This window comes from Heteronotia binoei, chromosome 13 (genome assembly GCF_032191835.1).
Source record: "Heteronotia binoei isolate CCM8104 ecotype False Entrance Well chromosome 13, APGP_CSIRO_Hbin_v1, whole genome shotgun sequence".
Lineage (NCBI taxonomy): Eukaryota > Metazoa > Chordata > Lepidosauria > Squamata > Gekkonidae > Heteronotia > Heteronotia binoei.
Window position 1 is genome coordinate 31,233,351 of NC_083235.1, and position 20,152 is coordinate 31,253,502.

The following is a 20,152-nucleotide window of genomic DNA, read 5'->3' on the forward strand; positions in this document are numbered from 1 at the left end:
TTCAGCAAGTCAAAGCAATGGACTGTCTAACTGAACTCTAGGACTATTCAGTGATGAAATGCTGTAGCTGATGAATCCTCTGCCTTAAACCTGATGGACTGATGAGCTGATAAAATAAATCTAAATATCACAAAAATGCAAAATAATCGCAAAGGAAGTAGGAGAGAACTTTTGACTTTATGAAGAAAAGCTACCATTCATTGTTATAATAGCAAATCAGAATCAAAATAGCTTTTAAAAATTAGGAAATAGACTCTCAGCCCCACCAATTAAATGTATTTATATATATAGGAGGTATATCTAAGCACGTACATCCACCAAAGATGCTGCAACTTGTGCCTTCCTAAAAATACCCTAATCACCCACTCAGTTGCACCCAACTACAGATGGCACCACAGTTATTTAACATGTTTCAAAACAGAGTTTAGTTCTTGTACTGGAGTATGCAGAATCCAGATTGCATTAGCTTTGTCTGTCAGGAGCTGTCCTGGATCTGAGGCAGAATTTGGGCTTTGTAATCCTAGGACTGCACATCGATGCTAGAGAGAGGCACCAGGGCATCTTGCTTCCATCAAATTTGTAATATGACCATGAAACCAGCCTTGGCTAGAATGGCCTTTGGCACAACAAAGGACTCTCTTCTGCATAAACTGTGGCTAATTATGAACACGAATAACAAGTTGACTTGTGTGTGAAAATGCCCAGAGGGTGATACTGTAGAACTGTCATTGCCCATAGTATGAACTGGTGTGTGTATGTGTGTGTTCTGACATAATCTGCAGTCATACTAATTTTATGTGTTTTCATCCCACTTTTGAGCTGTACTCTGAAACTAACAAATTAGTCCCAGAAGCATAACCAGCAACGCTGCAACAGACTGCTGTATGTTTTGCTACAATTTTCACAGGCACCTTTTGGATCATTCTGATGACCTCATACTTCTCATGTCTTGCAGCAGTTTTGATTTAAGTGCTTTTGATTTTTAAATTATGTTTAAGTGCATGAAAGGGCAGGGCTTATTAACATATCCTACACCCTTTAACAAGAAAACAAAAATCACTGATGTGCCCACTAAGCAATGCCCTGCTAGTCAGTAATCATTTCCCCTTAAAGTGAAATTGACTAGACCAGAGAGGACTATGCCATCTGCTTTAGTCAATTTAATCAATCCTTTGGTTTAAACTGGAGGAAGCAGCTGCAATTAAGAATTAAGGAATCGAAGACTGCAGTCAGACGGGCAGTTTGGCTCGCTACAGTTGCTGTTCTTCCACAGATTAAAAGGGCTTGTTCACACAGCCACATCTGGACCTGCTCCCCAGTTGTACTCACCCCAGCATATAATGAATTGGATGCAAAATAAACAGCTACTGGGAAAAGTCCGGTACTTATGGATGTCTGTGCATTCATCTTGTGTTTCCAGATGTTTGAACTCCCCTGGTGCATCTCAAATCAGTTCAGAAGTGTGAACCTTTAATTCTATTTTTGCCATTCTGTTTTTTAAAACTGTTACTGCATACGCACATGGGTGCACATGAAGACCAGAGCGCGCACTCCATTGTTGATTCACAGCACTAATCTGAACAGTCAACTATGAAAGAAATGTGCAGTGAGGTTGGATCAGGGTGGGAGTTTGACTGAAAATCTCCATCATAAAATGGAACAAAGTAATTAGTAGCATGCCCAAACCGTACCAATGTTCAAGTCTGACCACAGCCTAAGAGACTGCCTGTTTCTTCCAGAGCAGGGCTAGCCAGATTGAGGTAGCGTCATGGTAGCAAGAAGGAAATGTTGCTTGTACGACTCTAACAGACATAGGCTGTTTTCAACCATCACAAACCAGTTAAGTCAAGGTTGCAAACAAACGTAGGTTATTGCTGTGCTCCAGCATGTGGCTTCTTCCCACTTATTTCACAAAATGCTATTAAGGATTCCAAGTTGGAAACAAATCACAATTACCCACGAGTCTCTGTGAGGGAGGTGGAATATAAATGAAGTATATCAATAAATGAATTCAGGTGAATTGGAGTTTGATTACTCCTCACAAATGAAGTTTCTAACCCATGGTTTAATCCAGACATAGAAATGTGGTTTGTAGGGAGTAAACAAATTCCAGCTTTCCCAGGTCCCTGCATTTATACATTATGGAAAAACAAGGTTTGTTTTCCACCCTGAGGGTGCATCCCCTCATTCTTGGGCATTGTGTTCTGGTGCACTGTAGCAATCATTCATAACTAGATTTTTGTGTAGACCACCCAAGCTAGTTGCCAATGATCACTGCAGCACAACAAGAGTGCAATTTCCGATGAAGTGTGGATGCCATCCAGGAATCCTTATCTCTGCTCTCTGTGGCAAGGAGATACTCCATGTTCATGCCAAATATCAGGTTAACTGGAGTCTGCTGTGATGTATTAATGTAGTCAATATGATCTGCATGTTGGCAGCCTATTTTTATTACTGCAATTTCCATTTTCTTTCTCTGGTGCTATTGGCTACACAGGATTCTCCTGGTCTCTGCAAGAAAGAGATCCTATGGTATATGGGAGCGGCACCTGTTGAATGCTAGATTGTTCCTTATTTGGAGGGTGTCTATCACATCTTAATCTGACCTTTTCTCCAAGGAGTTCTAAGTGACATGTGCCATTCTTCCTCATTTTGTGCTCATGACAGACTCTGTGAGGTAGATTAGGCTTAGAGAAAGAGTGACTGGTCCAAGATATCCCAGTTACTTTCATGGTAGTGTAGGGAATCTGTACACAGGTTAGCCCTTTTATTACTTTGGCTTTTACACTTGTAACATTGTCAAATCCCATGTACATCTTTGTTGACGAAGCACCATCAGATGGAGTACTACAGTGAAGGTTCAGGACCAAGAAGAAGGTATATGACGTTCTCTTGTCATCATCCATAGGCCGAGTGGCGCGAAGAGGTGAAGCTGCATTTTGAAAAGATCAAGTCAGAGGGGACGTGTCTGCACCGCTTGGAGGAGGAGCTTATCCACCGGCGGCGAGAAGAACTCAGGTAAGAAGGATATGAAAACCTCAAGTCAAGCAGTTCAGAAGATTCCCTCTCGCTTGTTAGGGAGTAATGCTCATAAACAGGGTTGAATATATTCTGTTTGTTTAGTGCAGGGGTGGCCAAACTGTGACTCGGGAGCCACATGTGGCTCTTTCGCACATCTTGTGTGGCTCTCCAAGTCCCCACTGCTCCATTGACTGGCTTGTTAAATCACTTCTCGAAGCCAAACCAGCTGATGTTTTGGAGAACACATTGAAAGTTAAAGTTGTTTTCTTTCCACATCTCCCTTCTTCCCTCCCCCAATCTGTTTGCTTTCCTTCTTTCATTCCTCTCTCCCTCCCTGTCTTGCGGCGCTCAAACATCTGACATTCATGTCTTGCAGCACGCAAACATCTGACGTTTATTCTCTGTGGCTCTTACGTTAAGCAAGTTTGGCCACCCCAGTCTAGTGTGACAACATACTGATGATACCAGCATTTTAGAAATCAAGGTTCTGGATGTCATGTTTGCAGAGAAAATGTGTGCAAACGTCTTCAGTTCTGGGAATGAATCATCCATATGCAGCCTACACATCCTGGATTTCTCTAGATTCACACATTATGCCACTACACAGATGGCCAGTGGTGTCAGAGGCGGCATTGGTACACTGTATAGGTAAAGAGATTAGAAATGCCTTCCCTCCCCCTACTTCTCTACACCACATGCCGGAGCCATGTTTTATCCAAGCTGGGCCAGAATCTTCCCTAAAGTGACCCACAGTGCAATCCTGAACAGAGTTATACCTTTTTAAACCAACTAAGGTCTTTGGGCATAGATGGGTGTAATTCTGTTTAGGATTTCACTATAGCAAGTACACTGCTGAATTCAGATTTAAGCAGCACATGTCAGGAGGTGCCCCCCCTCCCCTCATTTATTTTATTTATTTATTTGATTTATATCCCGCCCTCCCCGCCAAAGCAGGCTCAGGGCGGCTCACAGCATAAAAACATTAAAACAGTCCAAACAATACACATTATAAATCATACATTCTATAAATTATTCATATTATAGTTTTAAAAATCCAAATTCATTTGGTGCTAGGTCTTGATGTTATACATATTTCAGTTTTTCAATGACTACGGTACTCCTTCTACAATGTAAGCTCCATGTTAATTAAAAGCCAGCTGGAAGAGAGTGGTTTTGCAGGCCTTGCGGAACTGAGCAAGGTTCTGCAAGGCCTGCACTTCCTCTGACAGTTGATTCCACCAGTTGGGAGAGCAATCGAGAAGGCCCTTTCTCTGGCGACTTTCAGTTTGGCCTCCCTCGGCCCAGGGATTACCAATAGATTTTGTGAACCAGATCGAAGTACCCTCTGGAGAATATATGGGGAGAGGCGGTCCCTAAGGTAGGCAGGTCCTCAGCCATATAAGGCTTTAAAGGTAATAACCAGCACGTTGTAACGAATCTGGTATACTATTGGCAGCCAGTGCAGTTCCCGCAGCCCCGGCTGTATTTGCTCCCACCTAGGGAGCCCGAATAGCAGCCTGGCTGCTACGTTCTGCACTAGCTGTAGCTTCTGAGTTCGGCACCGGGGCAGTCCCATGTAGAGGGCATTACAGTAGTCCAACCTCGAGTTGACCATTGCATGGATCACTGTTGCCAGGTCGTCACACTCCAGGAAGGGGACCAACTGCCTTACCAGCCTAAGGTGAAAGAAGGCAGATTTAGCAGTGGCTGCTATCTGGGCCTCCATTGTCAAGGCAGGCTCCAGTAGCACCCCCAAGCTCTTGACCTTGTGCACCATTTTCAGTGGCGCACCATCAAATGCTGGTAGGGGAATTTCCCTGCCCAGACCACTGCGACTCAGGCAAAGAACCTCTGTCTTTACTGGATTCAACTTCAACCTACTCAGCCTGAGCCATCCTGCCACAGCTTGCAATGCCAGTTCCAGATTTTCTGGGACACAGTCAGGCCAGCCGTCCATCAGTAGATAGAGCTGGGTGTCATCAGCATATTGGTGACAATCCAACCTATACCTCCGGGCAATCTGGGCAAGGGGACACATGTAGATGTTAAACAACATCGAGGAGAGCAGCCCCCCCCCTTGTGGCACCCCACAATTAAGTGGGTGCCTCCGGGACAATTGCCACCCTTTGTCCCCAAACATCAAGGAAAGAGGAAAGCCATTGCAAAGCCAGCTCCTGAATCCCCGCATTGGTGAGGCAGCAGATCAGTAACTGATGGTCGACTGTATTGAATGCGGCCGATAGGTCTAAACATCAGCACCACCGAGCCGCCTCGATCCAGATGTCTCTGGAGGTCATCCACCAGGGCAACCAGCACTATCTCCATCCCATGACCTGGACAAAAGTTAGACTGGTGGGGGTCTAAAACAGAAGCGTAATCCAGAAAACTCTGTAACTGTAGCGCTACTGCCCTCTCAATAATTTTACCCAAAAAGGGTAAATTCGAGACCGGTTGATAGTGTGCCAATTCAACTGGATCTGAACCGTAGCTTTTTTCAAGAGAGGGCGAACCATCACCTCTTTTAGAGGCACTGGAAAAATCCCTTCTGAGAGGGCTCTATTTACGATGTCCCATATAGGACATCTAAGCTCCCTCTGGCAAGCTTTAATTAGCCAGGAGGGGCAAGGGTCCAGATCACAAATTGTTGGGCGTACAGTGGAGAGAATTCTGTCAACTTCCTCCAGGCTGAGTGTGTTGAAGCAATCCAGAACTGGTCCAGAAGACAGGCACGGGGCCTCAAGTTCACATACTGTTTCCAATGTGGCGGGGAGGTCGTGGCGGAGCACCGAGATCTGCAAAAAAAATTTGCAAAAGCCTCACAGCCTATCTCCACTTCCCTAGCATTTGGCCTGCCTTGCAGCAGTGTTGTAAGAGTTCGAATTGTCCTAAACAATTGTGCCGGGCGCAAATTTGCAGACGCAGTCTTGGCTGTATCAACAGAATTGTTCTGAAGGGCCTTTTTTATAAGGATCATAGTAAATGCCTGAAATTCCAGGTTGTTTTCCTTGCTTTGCTTCTTGGAAACATTATACTGTTTCACTGTTTCTGTGTTGTGTTATGGATTTTTGTTTGACGGTCTTTTTTTTAAATGTAAATTTTATTGAATTTTTAAAACTTAACTGACATAACAAACATGGGGGGTTTCATTCCAAGCGTTACAAACAATTAGTGTGTGAGATCAACATATGTATCCATATGGTCTGTTGTATGTTTTCAATGTTTTCAATGTTTCTGGTATACTGTTTTTAGTGTATTGTTTGCCAGTTCTGCAATCCAGTTCAATTGGAACATTGATTGCATTGTATTATACTGTGATGCCTGCACCATTTTAAATTGTGTAATCCATCCTGAGTCTCCATGAGAAAGGTGTAGTGGTAGTGGTGGAAAGTCAAGTTGCAGCCAACTTATGGTGACCCCATATGGTTTTCAAGGCAAGAGAAGTTCAGAAGTAGTTTGCCATTGCCCGCCTCTGCTTAGTGACCCTGGACTTCCTTGGGTCTTCTGTCTAAGTACTAACCAAGTCCAGGATCTGACAAGATCGAGCTAGCCTGGACCATCCAGGTCAGGTGGAGTACAAAAGAAATAAATGATCTTGTGTGCTGCAGTAAGGGTTAAGACAGCGGTCTTGCCTGGAAAATGAAACAAAACCCATGCTTAGATTAATTAAAAGACGGTGCACTGTTCTTTCCTGGCCTCCTTCGATGAGATAGCTGACAGTTTCTTCATTCCCTTCTCTGTCCTCAGGCATGCTTTGGATATCCGGGAGCACTATGAGCGCAAGCTGGAGAGGGCGAACAACCTCTACATGGAGCTCAACTCCCTCATGCTACAACTGGAGCTTAAAGAGAAGGAGCTTCTCCGGTGAGATCCTTTGCTGGGACTATTTCTATTTGCAAGTCTTTAAAATATAATAAAAAACCAAGGAAGAGCTAACAGAATAGCAACATTGGCTCTGGCCTGCTGCTGTGCCCACTGGCTTACTCCAATGAGAGGTGCAACCCAGGCAAGAAACTCTTACAAGGATCCATATTGTGTGACTGAAGTTAAGCTCCGGCAGCCATTTTATGGCTGGTTCTGCTTCCTGTGGCAGCCATTTTGTTGCTGCCCCCATCATGCCTTGGCAGAATCTGAGATGTGCCCACAGGCTCAAAAAGGTTGGGGGCTTCTGATTTTAATCATTTACAATTCCATATGCAAAGAATTTTGATTCTTAAAAATATTTGAGTGAGTTTTCCCCTTCATCGGGTGAGGACTATGGATGCAAATCATGAGGTTAGGCTTGGAGGTCTCCCAGAATTACAACTGACCTCCAGACGATGGAGATCAGTTCCCCTGGAGGAAATGGCAGCTTCGGGGGGCAAAGTCTAAGGCATCCCGTCCCCACCAAGTTCCTTCCCCTCCCCAAACTTTGCATTCCCCAAGCACTGCCCCCTGCAGGAATTTCCTAAGCCAGATCAGGCAACTTTAGTGAAGACAGATAAAACACCTCTAAAGCAGTGGAACAAAGATGGGAAGCATCCTCACCACATTCAGTACAAACTTCACTTTCCCTCTTCCAGGATTTATGCTTATCCCCACTACAAACACTTTCTTCTTCTTCTTCAGCAGAAACATCCATATTACAAGGCAAAGGAATGTGAAGATGACCAATCTGACCCATAGGCCCCAATCCATTGTGATGTTCTCCTTTCAAGCATGATTGACATGACTGGGAACCACAGAGGGCAGCAGGCTCTTACACAGTTTCCATTTGTTTCACTTGAGCTTGTACAGGAGGCTATCCTGTTGGAACATTTTCTGTATGAATGATCAGAACTATCTTCATTCCCTACCTTACAGTCCAACATCCTTGGCCTGGCCCACCTTCCTTAAATGACCTAGTAACACTAACTGTATATGAAATAAAATGACTAGTATTATTATTTAGCAGGAAGGCTAAAAATGAAGACCACAAGGCTGCATTTTAATGTGTTTTTCCAGGTGCTAAGCAGGGCCAGCGTCAGGGCATCTGGCACCCAAGTTGAGGTCCCACTGCCCGCACTCTTCCTCCCCCCATCCTTGCCCCTGGTGAGGGCGAGAGCCACAGTAGTGGCATGGCTCCTTCGCCTCAGTGTGTGCACGCCGCCCTGTCACCGTCACTCAGCCTTCTGGGTGCTTCTGGAAGCTTCTGGAACCCAGGAGGCTGAGCAATGATGGCTAGGCAGTGCACATGCTCTGAGGCACAAAGCCACGCCACTGCTGTGGCACTCGCCTATTTCCTTGGCAAGGGGAGGGAGGGCCCAAATCAGCAGCCCCTCAAATCAGCAGGGCCCAAATCAGCAGCTGCCTAGGACTGCCTAATGGACAGGCTACTGGAAGACCCTTGGAAATTTCTGTGTACTAATTGCCTCTCTTTGTCCCTTGACAAAAAAAACATGCATGCTTATATTGCCGTCAGGTCACAACTGACTTATGGTGACCCTGTAGGGTTTTCATTCAAGGCAAGGGAGGAATAGAGGTGATGTGCCATTGCCTGCCTCTGTGTAGCAACCCTGGACTTCCTTGGAGGTCTCCCATCCAACTACTCACTAGGACAGACCCTGCTTAGCTTCCAAAATCTGGCGAGTTAGGGCTAACCTGGGTTATGCAGGTCAGGGCACACTTATCCTGCTTTCCTCCCCATTGGGGACCCAAGGCAACTTCAAACATTGTTCTTCCCCTTCATTTTTTCTTCACAATTCCATAAACCATATTAGGCTGACAATAGCTGGCTCAGCGTCACCCAGCCAGCTTCTGCGGCAGAACCTGGCTCCCTCTGACCCTCTTCCAGCACTTTGACCACTACACCACATGGGCAAAAGTGCCTTCTCTGACCTCAGAAATGACATTCAAGTGGGCCTAACTTCTGAATCTCTCTCCAGAGAAATCATGCCTTGCAGCCCAGTGAATATTCCACCTCTCCTTCCTTCCAAGAGTTGTCAGGTCCCAACTCAAGAAATATCTGGGACTTTGGGGGTGGCACCAGGAAACTTTGGAGGTGGAGCCTGGAGCAAGGGTGTGACAAGCAGGATTGCACTCCAAAGGGAGTTCTGGCTATCACATTTAAAGGGACCACATTCCTTTCAAATGCCTTCCTTCTATTGGAAATAATGGAGGATAGAGGCACCTTCTTTTGGGGCTCATAGAATTGGACCCACTAGTCCAATCTTTTTTTAAACTTTGCGGGGGGGGGGGTTTGAAAAGATGCTATGCTGAAAATTTGGTGCCTCTATCTCAAAAAGTGGCACTCCCAGAGCTCCAGATATCCATGGAATGATTCTCCATTATACTTTATGAGAAGCAGTCTCCATAGGGTATAATGGAGTGCCTGGCAGATATTTCCCCTCCCCCCCTCTCGACTTTCTGATGACCCTGAAGTGGGGGGAGGGCCTCCAAACCAGGGGATCCCCTGCCTCCAACTGGGGATTGGCAACCCTATCCCTTCCTCAGATGTTCTCAGTCTTCCTATCCTTCCTCTTTCTAGGCGGGAGCAGGCACTAGAGAAGAAGTACCCAGGACTCTTTAAGCACCATCCATCCCGCAGTCTTCTACACGGCAACACAGTGGAGAAGCTAATCAAGAAGAGGAATGTGCCTCAGAAGCTGTCTCCACACAGTAAGAGGTGAGAAGTGGGCAAGAAAGGAGTTGGGAGTCAGGGGCTGCTTCTGACCACTACTGTTGCTTGTGTTGGGGAGAGAGGAGTGAGTGGCAGGAAGCTGGCTTCCCAGAGAGGCTATAGGGAAGAGGAGGTGTAACCAAAACAAGTACCAAGAGAGGTCTAAGGATGCCAACCTTCAAGTGGGGCTGGAGATCTCCTGGTATTTTAATTGGTCTCCAGACTACAGAGATCAGTCCCCCTGGAGAAAATGGCTGCTTTGGAGGGTGGACTTTATGGCATTGGACCCTGCTGAGGTCTCTCCTCTCCTCAGGCCCCACCCCTCCCCAGACTCTACCAGTGAAATCTCCAGGTATTTCCTAATCCAAGGTTGGCAGCCTTAGAGGTAATGACCCAATCCCATGGGGGAGGGGAATCCTGCTTCCAGAGTCCGGGAGTGCAGCAGTTTTTCCTGAGGCAACTTCCTGGTGGTTCTAATACCTGTTCATGCATGGTAAATTTGAGCCAAAGCCATGCTAGGGGTATTTTACTGATTCCCACCTCCTCCTGAATTGTCCAGCTGTTAAGATCTGCCTCACAAACCTTCAGAGGTAAGGCAGGTGGCAACCAGAGACAGGGCTAATTCGGTGGTGGCCCCTCATTTATGGAGTGACCTTTAGACTTGCCTGGCAAATACATTGCTTTCTTTTAGGTTCCATGCCAAAACATTTCTGTTCACCCAGGCTTTTAATGATGGGATTGAGCATTTAATAACATTTTATAGTGAGCTTTGAGTCTGAAATTTTTTTTAAGCTGCTCAGTGACACCTGCTTCTCTATGCTCTAGGTTTTAAGTAGTATTGTTTTTTTAATGCTGGATTTTAATTAATAATCACCCTTCATGTTTTTATTGTGTTTTACTCTGTAAGCCTCCTTGGGGAGCTTCCTAGGAGAGAGTGCATAAAATATTTTCTAACTAAATAAATTGTGCAGCTCAGCTCTTCCACGCTTCTTGTGGAAGAACACAAGCAAGGCCAGGTACAAGAATGTGGCAGGGATTTTGACACTGTTCCTTTGCCAACCACCATCTCCTTCAGGAGGAGATCGGAGGGGAAGAGTATAGAGCTGGCTGGCTGGGGACTCCCTGGCAAAACCAAATTTACACACATTCTAAGCAGGGCTTTTTTTGTAGAAAAAGCCCAGCAGAAACTCATTTGTATATTAGGCCACACCCCCTGACATCACCATTGTTTCACACAGAGCTTTTTTTTGTAGAAAAAGCCAGCAGGATCTCATTTACATATTAGGCCACACCCCCTGATGCCAAGCCAGCTGGAACTGTGTTCCTGTGAGTTCCTGCTCAAAAAACCCCCAATGCTAAGGAAACTATGACCTGACTTGGATGGCTCACGCTAGCCTGATCTCGCCAGCCCTAGAAGCTAAGCAGGTTTGGCCTTGGCTAATGTTTGGATGGAAGAGCACCAAGGAAATCTCTTGCTACACAGAGAAAGGCAATGGGAAACCACCTCTGTTCATCTCATGCCTTGCAAACTTTCCCCAAGTAAGGTACAGTGCAGGGCCTCAGATTAGAAGAGATCTCTAAATATTTTTTAAAATCCCACATTTTACTAATGCAGATTTGGGGGTAATGCTATAGGGTTTCTTCTGATTGACATAGTTTATACTTTCAGTGTGTCTTAATCTGGTTCTGCTCCCTCATTAATGTTCTCTCTTCTTCAGCCCTTCTCTTCCCTTGTGGTTTGCCTTCAGGAAGGAAACAGACCTTCTGATTATAATTTTGATTATTGCTTCCCCTCCAGGCCTGACATTTTGAAGACAGAGGTGATCATGGACCCAACGTTGCCCCAGCTTGCCATCCCCGTATGCCAGAAGGGCCCCCCGTCCCCTGGGCGCAGTCGCCGGGCCAAGTCACGCTACCGCAAAGTTAGCACCCGGGGAAGTTGTGGGGAACTGGCCGAACCCGCGGGAGCCAAACGCCTGGAGCCCTGCGCAGCCTTGCGAGGGCTTCAGCATGATCTACTGCTACGCAAGATGTCGTCTTCCAGCCCCGATCTCATCTCCACAACTCTGGGAGCTGAGGGTCGCAAAGAAGCAGCCGGGCCTGAATCGCCACCAGCAGAGCAGCCCCGCAGTGAGACCCCCAGTGAGGACACTGCCTCTGTGCCCTGTTCCAGCAGCCCTGAGTCGCCCTCCTCCCGACAGGGTGCTGTGGGTCAATCGGGAAAGGCGAGGCTGCAGCCGGGAGAGGAGGCCGAGCGGGAGCAAGGCAGGAGTAGTCGGGCAGGGACCACGCAGCAATCTCAACATCTCACGCCAGCGGCCATGTTGTATCGGGCGGCTGTTACCCGAAGTCAGGTAGGCCAGGAAGGATGGTAAACAGGTTTCCTGAACAGAATTCCAGCATCCCCCCTCCCTGTTGGGAGTCAGCTAAGAAACACACAGCCCAAACTGTACATGGTTCAGGTTTTGCAGGGCTGTCATAAAACCACCAAAACCAGCCATTTCTGTGAATCACACAAGAACATAGCCAAGACTGTTAATCTTGCAGTTCCACAAATACATCATTCAAGAATGAGTCAGCGTTCTGATATTCCTTCCTTCTCTTTCTTCTCTTCTCCTCTCTGTCTCAGCAAAAATGTTTCTAGTCCTTAAGAAGAAAAGGTTTAGGGATGACAGCCTCTGTTTGGGAATCCCTCAGAATTACACTATGCAATGTAATATTACAAGCCAGCAATAGAACTTAATGTGCTGACCCGTGGTCAGGGAGAATAGCTGTTCCCCTCTCCCCGTGACCAGCAGAAACAACAATAAATCTATGCCTAAAACAACATAAAACAATTACGAAAACAATTACAATCAGAAACAAAAGTACAGACTGAAACCAAAATATTTTTGCCTCTAAAAAAAATTACGGTGAGGAGAAAGGGGCACCTGAGGAAATATTCCAGCACTCTTGGGCTATTAAAGAGAAGGCCCCTCTTCTTGTGGAGGGAGATGGGTCATTGTGGGGGCGGGGGCATCAGGCTGGTCTCAAAGCTCAGGGAGGATTAGTTGGCATTTGTGTGGTTTAGTTGTCAGAATGTCAGGATATGGTTACAAAGATATGGGTTCAGCTGTGAAGCTCCCTGGGCAATCTTGGGCCACTCATACTCTCTTGTTCTTTCCTTCTATGTGGAAATAAAGTGCAGGAGGGGAGACTCATACATACTGCCCAGAGCTCAATGATAATAAAGTGGAATGAAAATGTAATAGATCAGACCATTTAAGGCTCATAGCACCCTGAAGCCAGAAGCAAACCCATAACCTCTGTGATTGTTTTACTTTTTTACATATATCAAACCCCCCTTCCCTCCTCATTTGTCATTTCTTCCACAGTGGGTTAGATTCTACAACCTTCCACTGAGACTCGTTGCTTAGTGGAAGGGTGCTGTGGGATCCAACCTTTTGATCTTCAGATACTTTGTTTTCCCTTGCGAAAATGCCGATCTCTGTTTCTGCTTCATGATTCGGTCCTTTTTCTTTCATTATTTTTGGAACTTTCCCTCAGTAGGATTGCCAGGTCCCCACCAGCATCTGGAATTCTGAGAGTCACAGAGTGGGGCCTGGTGCCAGGCCAGTCCTAATGGTAGTACTTCCACGCACTGTACAAATGGTACCATGTGGTATCTGAATGTGTGAAGTCACAGTCATCATGAGGCTTTGAAGAGGGGGTAGTCACCTCATACATAAAATTTTTAACGCTAAATGCTAACTAGGAATGCCAGCCTCCAGTTGGGACCCAGGGGATCCCCCAGAGCTACAGTTCATCTCCAGACCTGGAGATAGGATTGCCAGGTCCAATTCAAGAAATATCTGAGGACTTTGGGGGTGGAGCCAGGAGACATTGGGGGTGGAACCAGAAGCAAGGTTGCAACAAGCATAAATGAACTCCAACGAGAGTTCTGGCCATCACATTTAAAGCGACTGCACATCTTTTAAATGTTTTCCCTTCATTGGAAATAATGAAGGAGAGGGACACCTTCTTTTGGGGCTCATAGAACTGACCCCCCTGGTCCAATCTTTCTGAAACTTAGAGGGTGCTTTGAGGATAGGCACCAGATGCTATGCTGAAAATTTGGTTACCTCAAAAACAGCCCCCCCATTGCCCCAGATAGCCACAGATCAATTCTCCATTATACCCGATGGAAATCAGTCTCCATAGGGAATAATGGAGTGTGCAGCAGGCATTTCCCACCCAGCCCCGGTTTCTAATGACTCTGAAGCGGAGGGAGGGCCTCCAAACTGGGGGATCCCCTGCCCCCATCTGGGGATTAAAGCAACCAAATAGAGAATTGCAAAAAAGTGGAGCAGCTGAAAGGACCTCCGCGAAAACCAGCCTCAAAAATATCACAGTACTAAATAATCCTTATGGAAATAGAAATATATTTATACCAAAGAGTGAAATTAATCACATTTAAAGCAACGGAATGCTGACCGCGCCTGCACCCATAGTCTTTCATACGCAATCAATGCCGATCACTCCAAAATTGAAGGTCTGGGCTGTGCTGAAGAGGTCGATTCTCAGACGGAGTCCAACACTCCAATTTTGCTTCCAAGAAGAAAGGTGGAATAATCCTTGCTGCATTGCCTGGGATGACCTGACAACCCTGATGCTAACTGTAAAATGGGGTAGAGCTGTTTGTGCCAGATTATTTTTTCCTGTTCCATGAGCAGTCATTACCACAAATGACTGCTCATGGAACAGTCATCAAGTGCCGGCGAGGGGAGGGGGGCGGTTCTGACAGATCTGAGATTTCCACCAGCTGCCCTGAGAATAAGCCTCCAAAACTGAGTCTCTCTCAGCTTTAGAACCTGAGACTCAGCAACTGGGCCTACAGGCCCTCCCAGTCTTTAAGAATCATTTGAATCATTTTGACACTTGTACGTTTCAGTTAATTCATACACAATTGTACAATTTTGCCTCATTCTCCTTTCTTTTTCTTCTTCTCTCCCTGCCCTTATTTTTTTCTTACAATTTCTTGTAATTTAGACTGTCAGCTTTGTGTATTTTAAAATATGTTCCGGATGCTTAAGAAGTGTTATTTATACCAGCTGCAGAATCCAGCTTGAGGCAAAATTAGGGCTGCCTTTGTGAAAAATGTTCCTTCCTCCTTTCCCCTTGATTATACACAGGTAGGGATGCCAACTGGCCTGGAGAAAAAAATGGCACTTTATTAGAAGTTTAATGTGTGGGAAAGGGCAGCTGAAACCATTCATAGCATGGAGGAAAATAACATCGACTGGGAAACAATATTCCATTAACCCTTTATTAAAGGGGCATCTTTTTTCCAGGCCAGTTAGTGCTCTTATGCAAAGGCCCCGTGAGGAGGGCTTGGGGAGGGGAGGGACCATGGAGTAGTAGTCTGAAGTAGTCATTTTATTCAGACAAACTGATCTTTGTGGTTGGGAGATCTCCAGGCCACACCTGGAGGCTGGCAACTGCTAGGCCCAGTCAAGAAGTGAGGGTTTCGCTCATCACTTCCTACCTCATCCCATTTCAAAGGCATTTCAGTAGGTTCAGTGGGTTTGCTTGTGCCAGTACAGAACCAGGTTCTGCTGCTGAGTTTGGAATTCTGAGATGATGTTGGGGAGGCAATTCTAATTTGAAAGCAAATTCATGTTTCTCTGTCTTATCATTCATGAGAGGAGCATGAATGCACATGGGAAGTTTCCAGGAAAGTCTCAAATGCCAAAAGGAGACAGAGCAGGACTTTTCAGTGGTCATCATGGCTGCTTGCACTTTCCTCATTTTGACTGTTCTTATTGGCCCTAAAATCAATTTTTTTTGTTTTAAAAGTCTGTTTGATCCAGATATTGTGCCAAGAAAAACTGAAGTCTGTGTTCTCTATAGATTTATATCTAGAGAAAGCAAATTTGTATCTACTGGCATATTTTGCATGATTCCCTTTCAGTAATTTGGTAAATACATTGCATTTCCTAACTGGTGAAAGACTTGGCTTTTGGAATTTTACCAGGGATTAATTACACACTACCAAGTCTGACTCAAGTCAGGCCTGTTCCACATACTGACCTTTCTCCTGATGTTCTGTGTGGTTAATCTCCAAGTTTTGGAATCAGCTTGGAAGCGTGCTCTGCACCTCATCCCTTTTTCCAAACTATTTCCTGCTTGTTTTTCAGTTCGCACTGGGTTGTAATCCAGTATAAAATTTGAGGGCAGCTGACATCAGTGATGTCGCTACTGCTGCTGTCAGATCACCTTCCCCTTTTTTTTAATCTTCACCTTTTTTTAAATCTTCACAGGCATACTAACGATACTGTGTACTAGATTTAAATGGAGATCAATCACCCATTGTGTCACTTGTTAAACCTGCCATGCTTCCCCCCTCCCCCTGGGTGTTCTCACGATAATTTAAAATCCACCCCTTAGGAGAGCCAGTTTGGTGTAGTGGTTAAGTGTGCGGACTCTTATCTGGGAGAACCGGGTTTGATTCCCCACTCCTCCACTTGCAGCTGCTGGAATGGCCTTGGGTCAGACATAGATCTGGCAGAGGTTGTCCTTGAAAGGGCAGCTGCTGTGAGAGTCCTCTCAGCTCTACCCACCTCACAGAGTGTCTGTTGTGGGGGAGGAAGACAAAGGCGATTGTGAGCCACTCTGAGACTCTGAGATTTGGAGTGGAGGGCGGGATATAAATCCAATATCATCATCATCATCTTCTTCTTCTTAAAAAAAAAAACTATTACAGCATGACTGCTGATCATGTATTATCCTGTGCCATTTTGACTAACATACCAGTGAAAGTCCATTGCAAAAAGCACAAATAAACACAATTAAGAATGATATGCACAGCAAAATAACGTTAAAATTTTTCCCCCACTTCTGGCTACAGAAAATTACCATATTTTTCGCACCATAAGGCGCTCCGGAGGATAGGACGCACCTTCCTCCTGGGGGGCGATCCGCTGCCTCTGCCTCCGATCCAGCGCTTCACCCGCGCCTGCCTGCCTGGCTCCATCTTCTTCAGGCAAGCGCTGGGATCGCTCCACGTGGCCCCACCGCAAACCCAGCGCTTCGCAAGTGCCGGCTGTGGAGAGGGCAGCGTGCTTCCTCCTTGCCTGTGTGCCTGGCTTCAGCTGTGATGTTTAAAGCAAGCGCTGGGATCGGAGGGCGGAGGGAGCGATCCCAGCGCTTGCTTTAAACATCACAGCTGAAGTTAGGCACACAGGGAAGGAGGAAGCACGCTTCCCCCTCCACAGCCGGCGCTTGCGAAGCGCTGGGTTTGCGGTGGGGCCACGTGGAGCGATCCCAGCGCTTGCCTGAAGATGGAGCCGGCAGGCAGGCGCGGAGGAAGCGCCCGATCGGAGGAAGAGGCAGCGGATCCCCCCCCGGAAGATACGTACCTTCGGACCATAAGACGCACACACTTTCCCCCCCACTTTTTTGGGGGGGGAAAGTGCGTCTTATGGTCCGAAAAATACGGTACATATTATCCTGTGTGAAGAGGACATTAACAGTAGCTGGAAATCAATGGGATTACTAAAACCAAAGGTGGGGAAGAGCAAGCCAGGGACAGGGTAGGGTTGCCAAGTCCAATTAAAGAAAAATCTGGGGATTTGGGGGTGCAGCCAGGAGACTTTGGGGGCGGAGCCAGGAACAAGGGTGTGACAAGCATAATTGAACTCCAAGGGAGTTCTGGCCATCACATTTAAAGGGACAGCACGCCTTTTTAAATGCCTTTCTTCCATAGGAAATAATTAAGGATAGGGGCACCATCTTTTGGGGCTCATAGAATTGGACCCTCTGGTCCAATATTTTTGAAACTTGGGGAGTATTTTGGGGAGAGGCACTAACTGCTATACTAAAAATCTGGTGCCTCTACCTCAAAAAATAGCCCCCCCAGAGCCCCCAATACCCATGGATCAATTCCCTATTATTCTCTATGGGAATCATTCTCCATAGGGAATAATAGAGTGCCTAGTAGACATTTCCCTCCCCCCCATGCTTTCTAAAGGGGGGGAGGGCCTCCATACCAGGGAATCCCCCCTCCCTGCCCCCTCCCTCTCTCTCACACACACACACACACACAAATACTTACCGTACTTGGTCTTGTTCCAGCAGAATTTGCTCGCTGTGAAAACGAAAGTAAGGCTGCACAGGAAAAGAAAGGGAGGGGCCGTTCCTGTTTCCTGTGCAGCCTTAAAGGGACACATTTTAAAAACGGATCCCAAGCTGTAAAACAACATGATGCCTACAGGTATGTTCTCTCTCCCCCCGCCCCCAGATTTTTTAAGAGCGGGGGAGGAGGCTGAAAATCCGGGGGTCCCCCGCCAGGGCGGGAGGGTTGGGAAGCCTAGGGCAGGGGGACATGAAATTGTGTGTGCTGCTGAAGAATTTAGCAAACTGGTAGTAAAGAAGGAACTTTTTGAATATATCACAGTACAGAATATTAGCAAACATAGATGTTACATACAGTGCAAGCAAAGGGACAATTGGGGGGAGGGGGCTCAGAGTTTACAGGAAAATAATCAAAACAATCCAAACTCAGAATAAGAATAATAAAAATTGTCAAGGGGTGAAGGGTTGCCTTTAAAATAACAGATTAACACACTATCACGTGTATGATCATCTAATACAGGGGTGGGGAAACCTCCGTCCCGAAGGCCGTATACGGCCCTCAAGGTCACTTGGTGTGGCCCTCGGGGATTGCTGGACAGATACATGGATTGCCATATGGCAGCCTCCTTGGGGCCTGGCTGGCCAGCAAGGATCGTGGGGCCCAGCCGTGCTGTGCAGCAGCCTCCCCAGGGCCAGGCAGGGATCACAGGGCCCAGATGTACTGTGCAGCAGCCTCCCTGGGGCCTGGCTGGCCAGAATTGCTGCAGGGCCTGACAATGTTACTGTCACAGTTCAATTTGCACTTGATTTTCCCAGATGGTGTGGCCTAATATGCTAATGAGTGTGTGACCTAATATGCTAATATTAGGGGATGTGGTCTAATATGCTACTGAGTCCTGCTGGGCTTTTTCTACAAAAAAGCCCTGGACCTATGCATTTGCCTAGGGCAGCGGGCCAGGTGTGTGTGTGTGTGCCAGATTAGGCTCTCCCCACATGACTTCAAATAGAAAAACAATTATTTGCATTCATTTTGCTGACTTGAATCATTCTCCCTTGGTGGAGCACTGTCTTTTAAGTTGATGTTTTAAGCACTTATAATAAATCTGTTGTTATTATTATACTGCCTGGGTCCTTACATCTCTTCAGTCACAGTTAAAAGGTACTTACTAATAGGGAAGATACAGGGGTTGGGTGCGTGTTCTGGGCCCTTCCATACAGACCCTTACCAGAGTGGTGGCAGCCAGTAGAGGGCCCTTCCTGGTCCCCTGCTGCATGACACTACCTCACAGGGTTGTTGTGCAGGTCAAAGGGGAGGGATGAGAATTATATAAGCTGCTTTGGTCCCCATGTGGAGAGACACTGTGCTTTTCCTATGTAGAGGCTGCAGGGAGGGGGGAGACAATGGAAAGCTGAAGTCAGAGGGGCAGATAAAGGGAAGGAGATAGGGTTGCCAACTCCAGGGTGGGAAATTTTTGGAGATTTGAGAGGGTGGAGTTTGAGGAGGGGTGGAACCTCAGACAGGTACAATGCCATAGACTCCACCCTGCAAACCAGCCACTTCCTCTTGGGTAACTATTGTTGCCAATCTCCAGGTGAGGGCTGGAGAGCACTCAGATTTACAACTGCTCTCCAGATGACATAGATCACTTCCCCTGGAAAAAATGGGTACTTTGCAGGTTGAACTCTGTGTCATTATACATCACTTCCCTCCTGCTTTGGTCCACACTGTGATTTCAGACCAGTTAGCCTAGCCTACCTCATAGGGTTGTTGTGTCGATCAAAAGGGGGACAGGAGAATTATATAAGCTGCTTTGATCCTCCTTGTGGACAAAAGCTGTACTTTTCCTAGATAGAGGATGCAGGGAAGGGGGAGGCAATGAAATCAGATCAATTCTCCTATAGAAAATGACTGACTTGGGTGGGTGGGAAGGCGGGAGCACTTGCCCAGAGCTTCTTTCTAGAGCCCTTTGTATTTCCCCCCACAACGGCCTTATTTCTAGGACCCCTATAAGTGCTCTGGGGGAAAACAACAACAAAAAACCAGCAACCCATGAAACTCCAACACTGATGCGACACAGAGGCAATTAGATTTAATGTTGTAACACAACTGTGTATCCAAGGTAAAGTACATATGTAGAACATATGTAGATCTGGCCTCAGTCCATGGCCGGATCTAGGGGGAAGCAGAGGGGATGCTTGCCTGGGGGGGGGGCACCAAATTGGGTATGGAATCCATTCTATTCTATAGACACATAAGATAGAATGGGCCCATAAGGGGGTGTCATGTTAATTTTGGCTCCCCTCAAAAAACATGTAGATCCAGTCCTGCCTCAGTCTCAAAGGTTAGGTACTACTTTCTTCTTCTCCTCCTCCTCCTCGAAACAA

At 46.5% G+C, this 20,152-nt stretch overlaps 1 protein-coding gene across 2 annotated transcripts in view; it reads left to right on the forward strand.

Annotated features, from left to right (window-relative positions):
* The window catches only part of MAP3K12 (mitogen-activated protein kinase kinase kinase 12), a 178,256-nt gene that overhangs the window by 149,258 nt on the left and 8,846 nt on the right, over positions 1–20,152 (forward strand). For both annotated transcript variants that reach the window (XM_060252246.1, XM_060252244.1), the window contains 4 exons: positions 2,909–3,018; positions 6,766–6,882; positions 9,524–9,661; positions 11,454–12,009. In XM_060252246.1, coding sequence (XP_060108229.1) covers positions 2,909–3,018; positions 6,766–6,882; positions 9,524–9,661; positions 11,454–12,009 — 921 coding nt within the window. The remainder of the gene's footprint in view (positions 1–2,908; positions 3,019–6,765; positions 6,883–9,523; positions 9,662–11,453; positions 12,010–20,152) is intronic.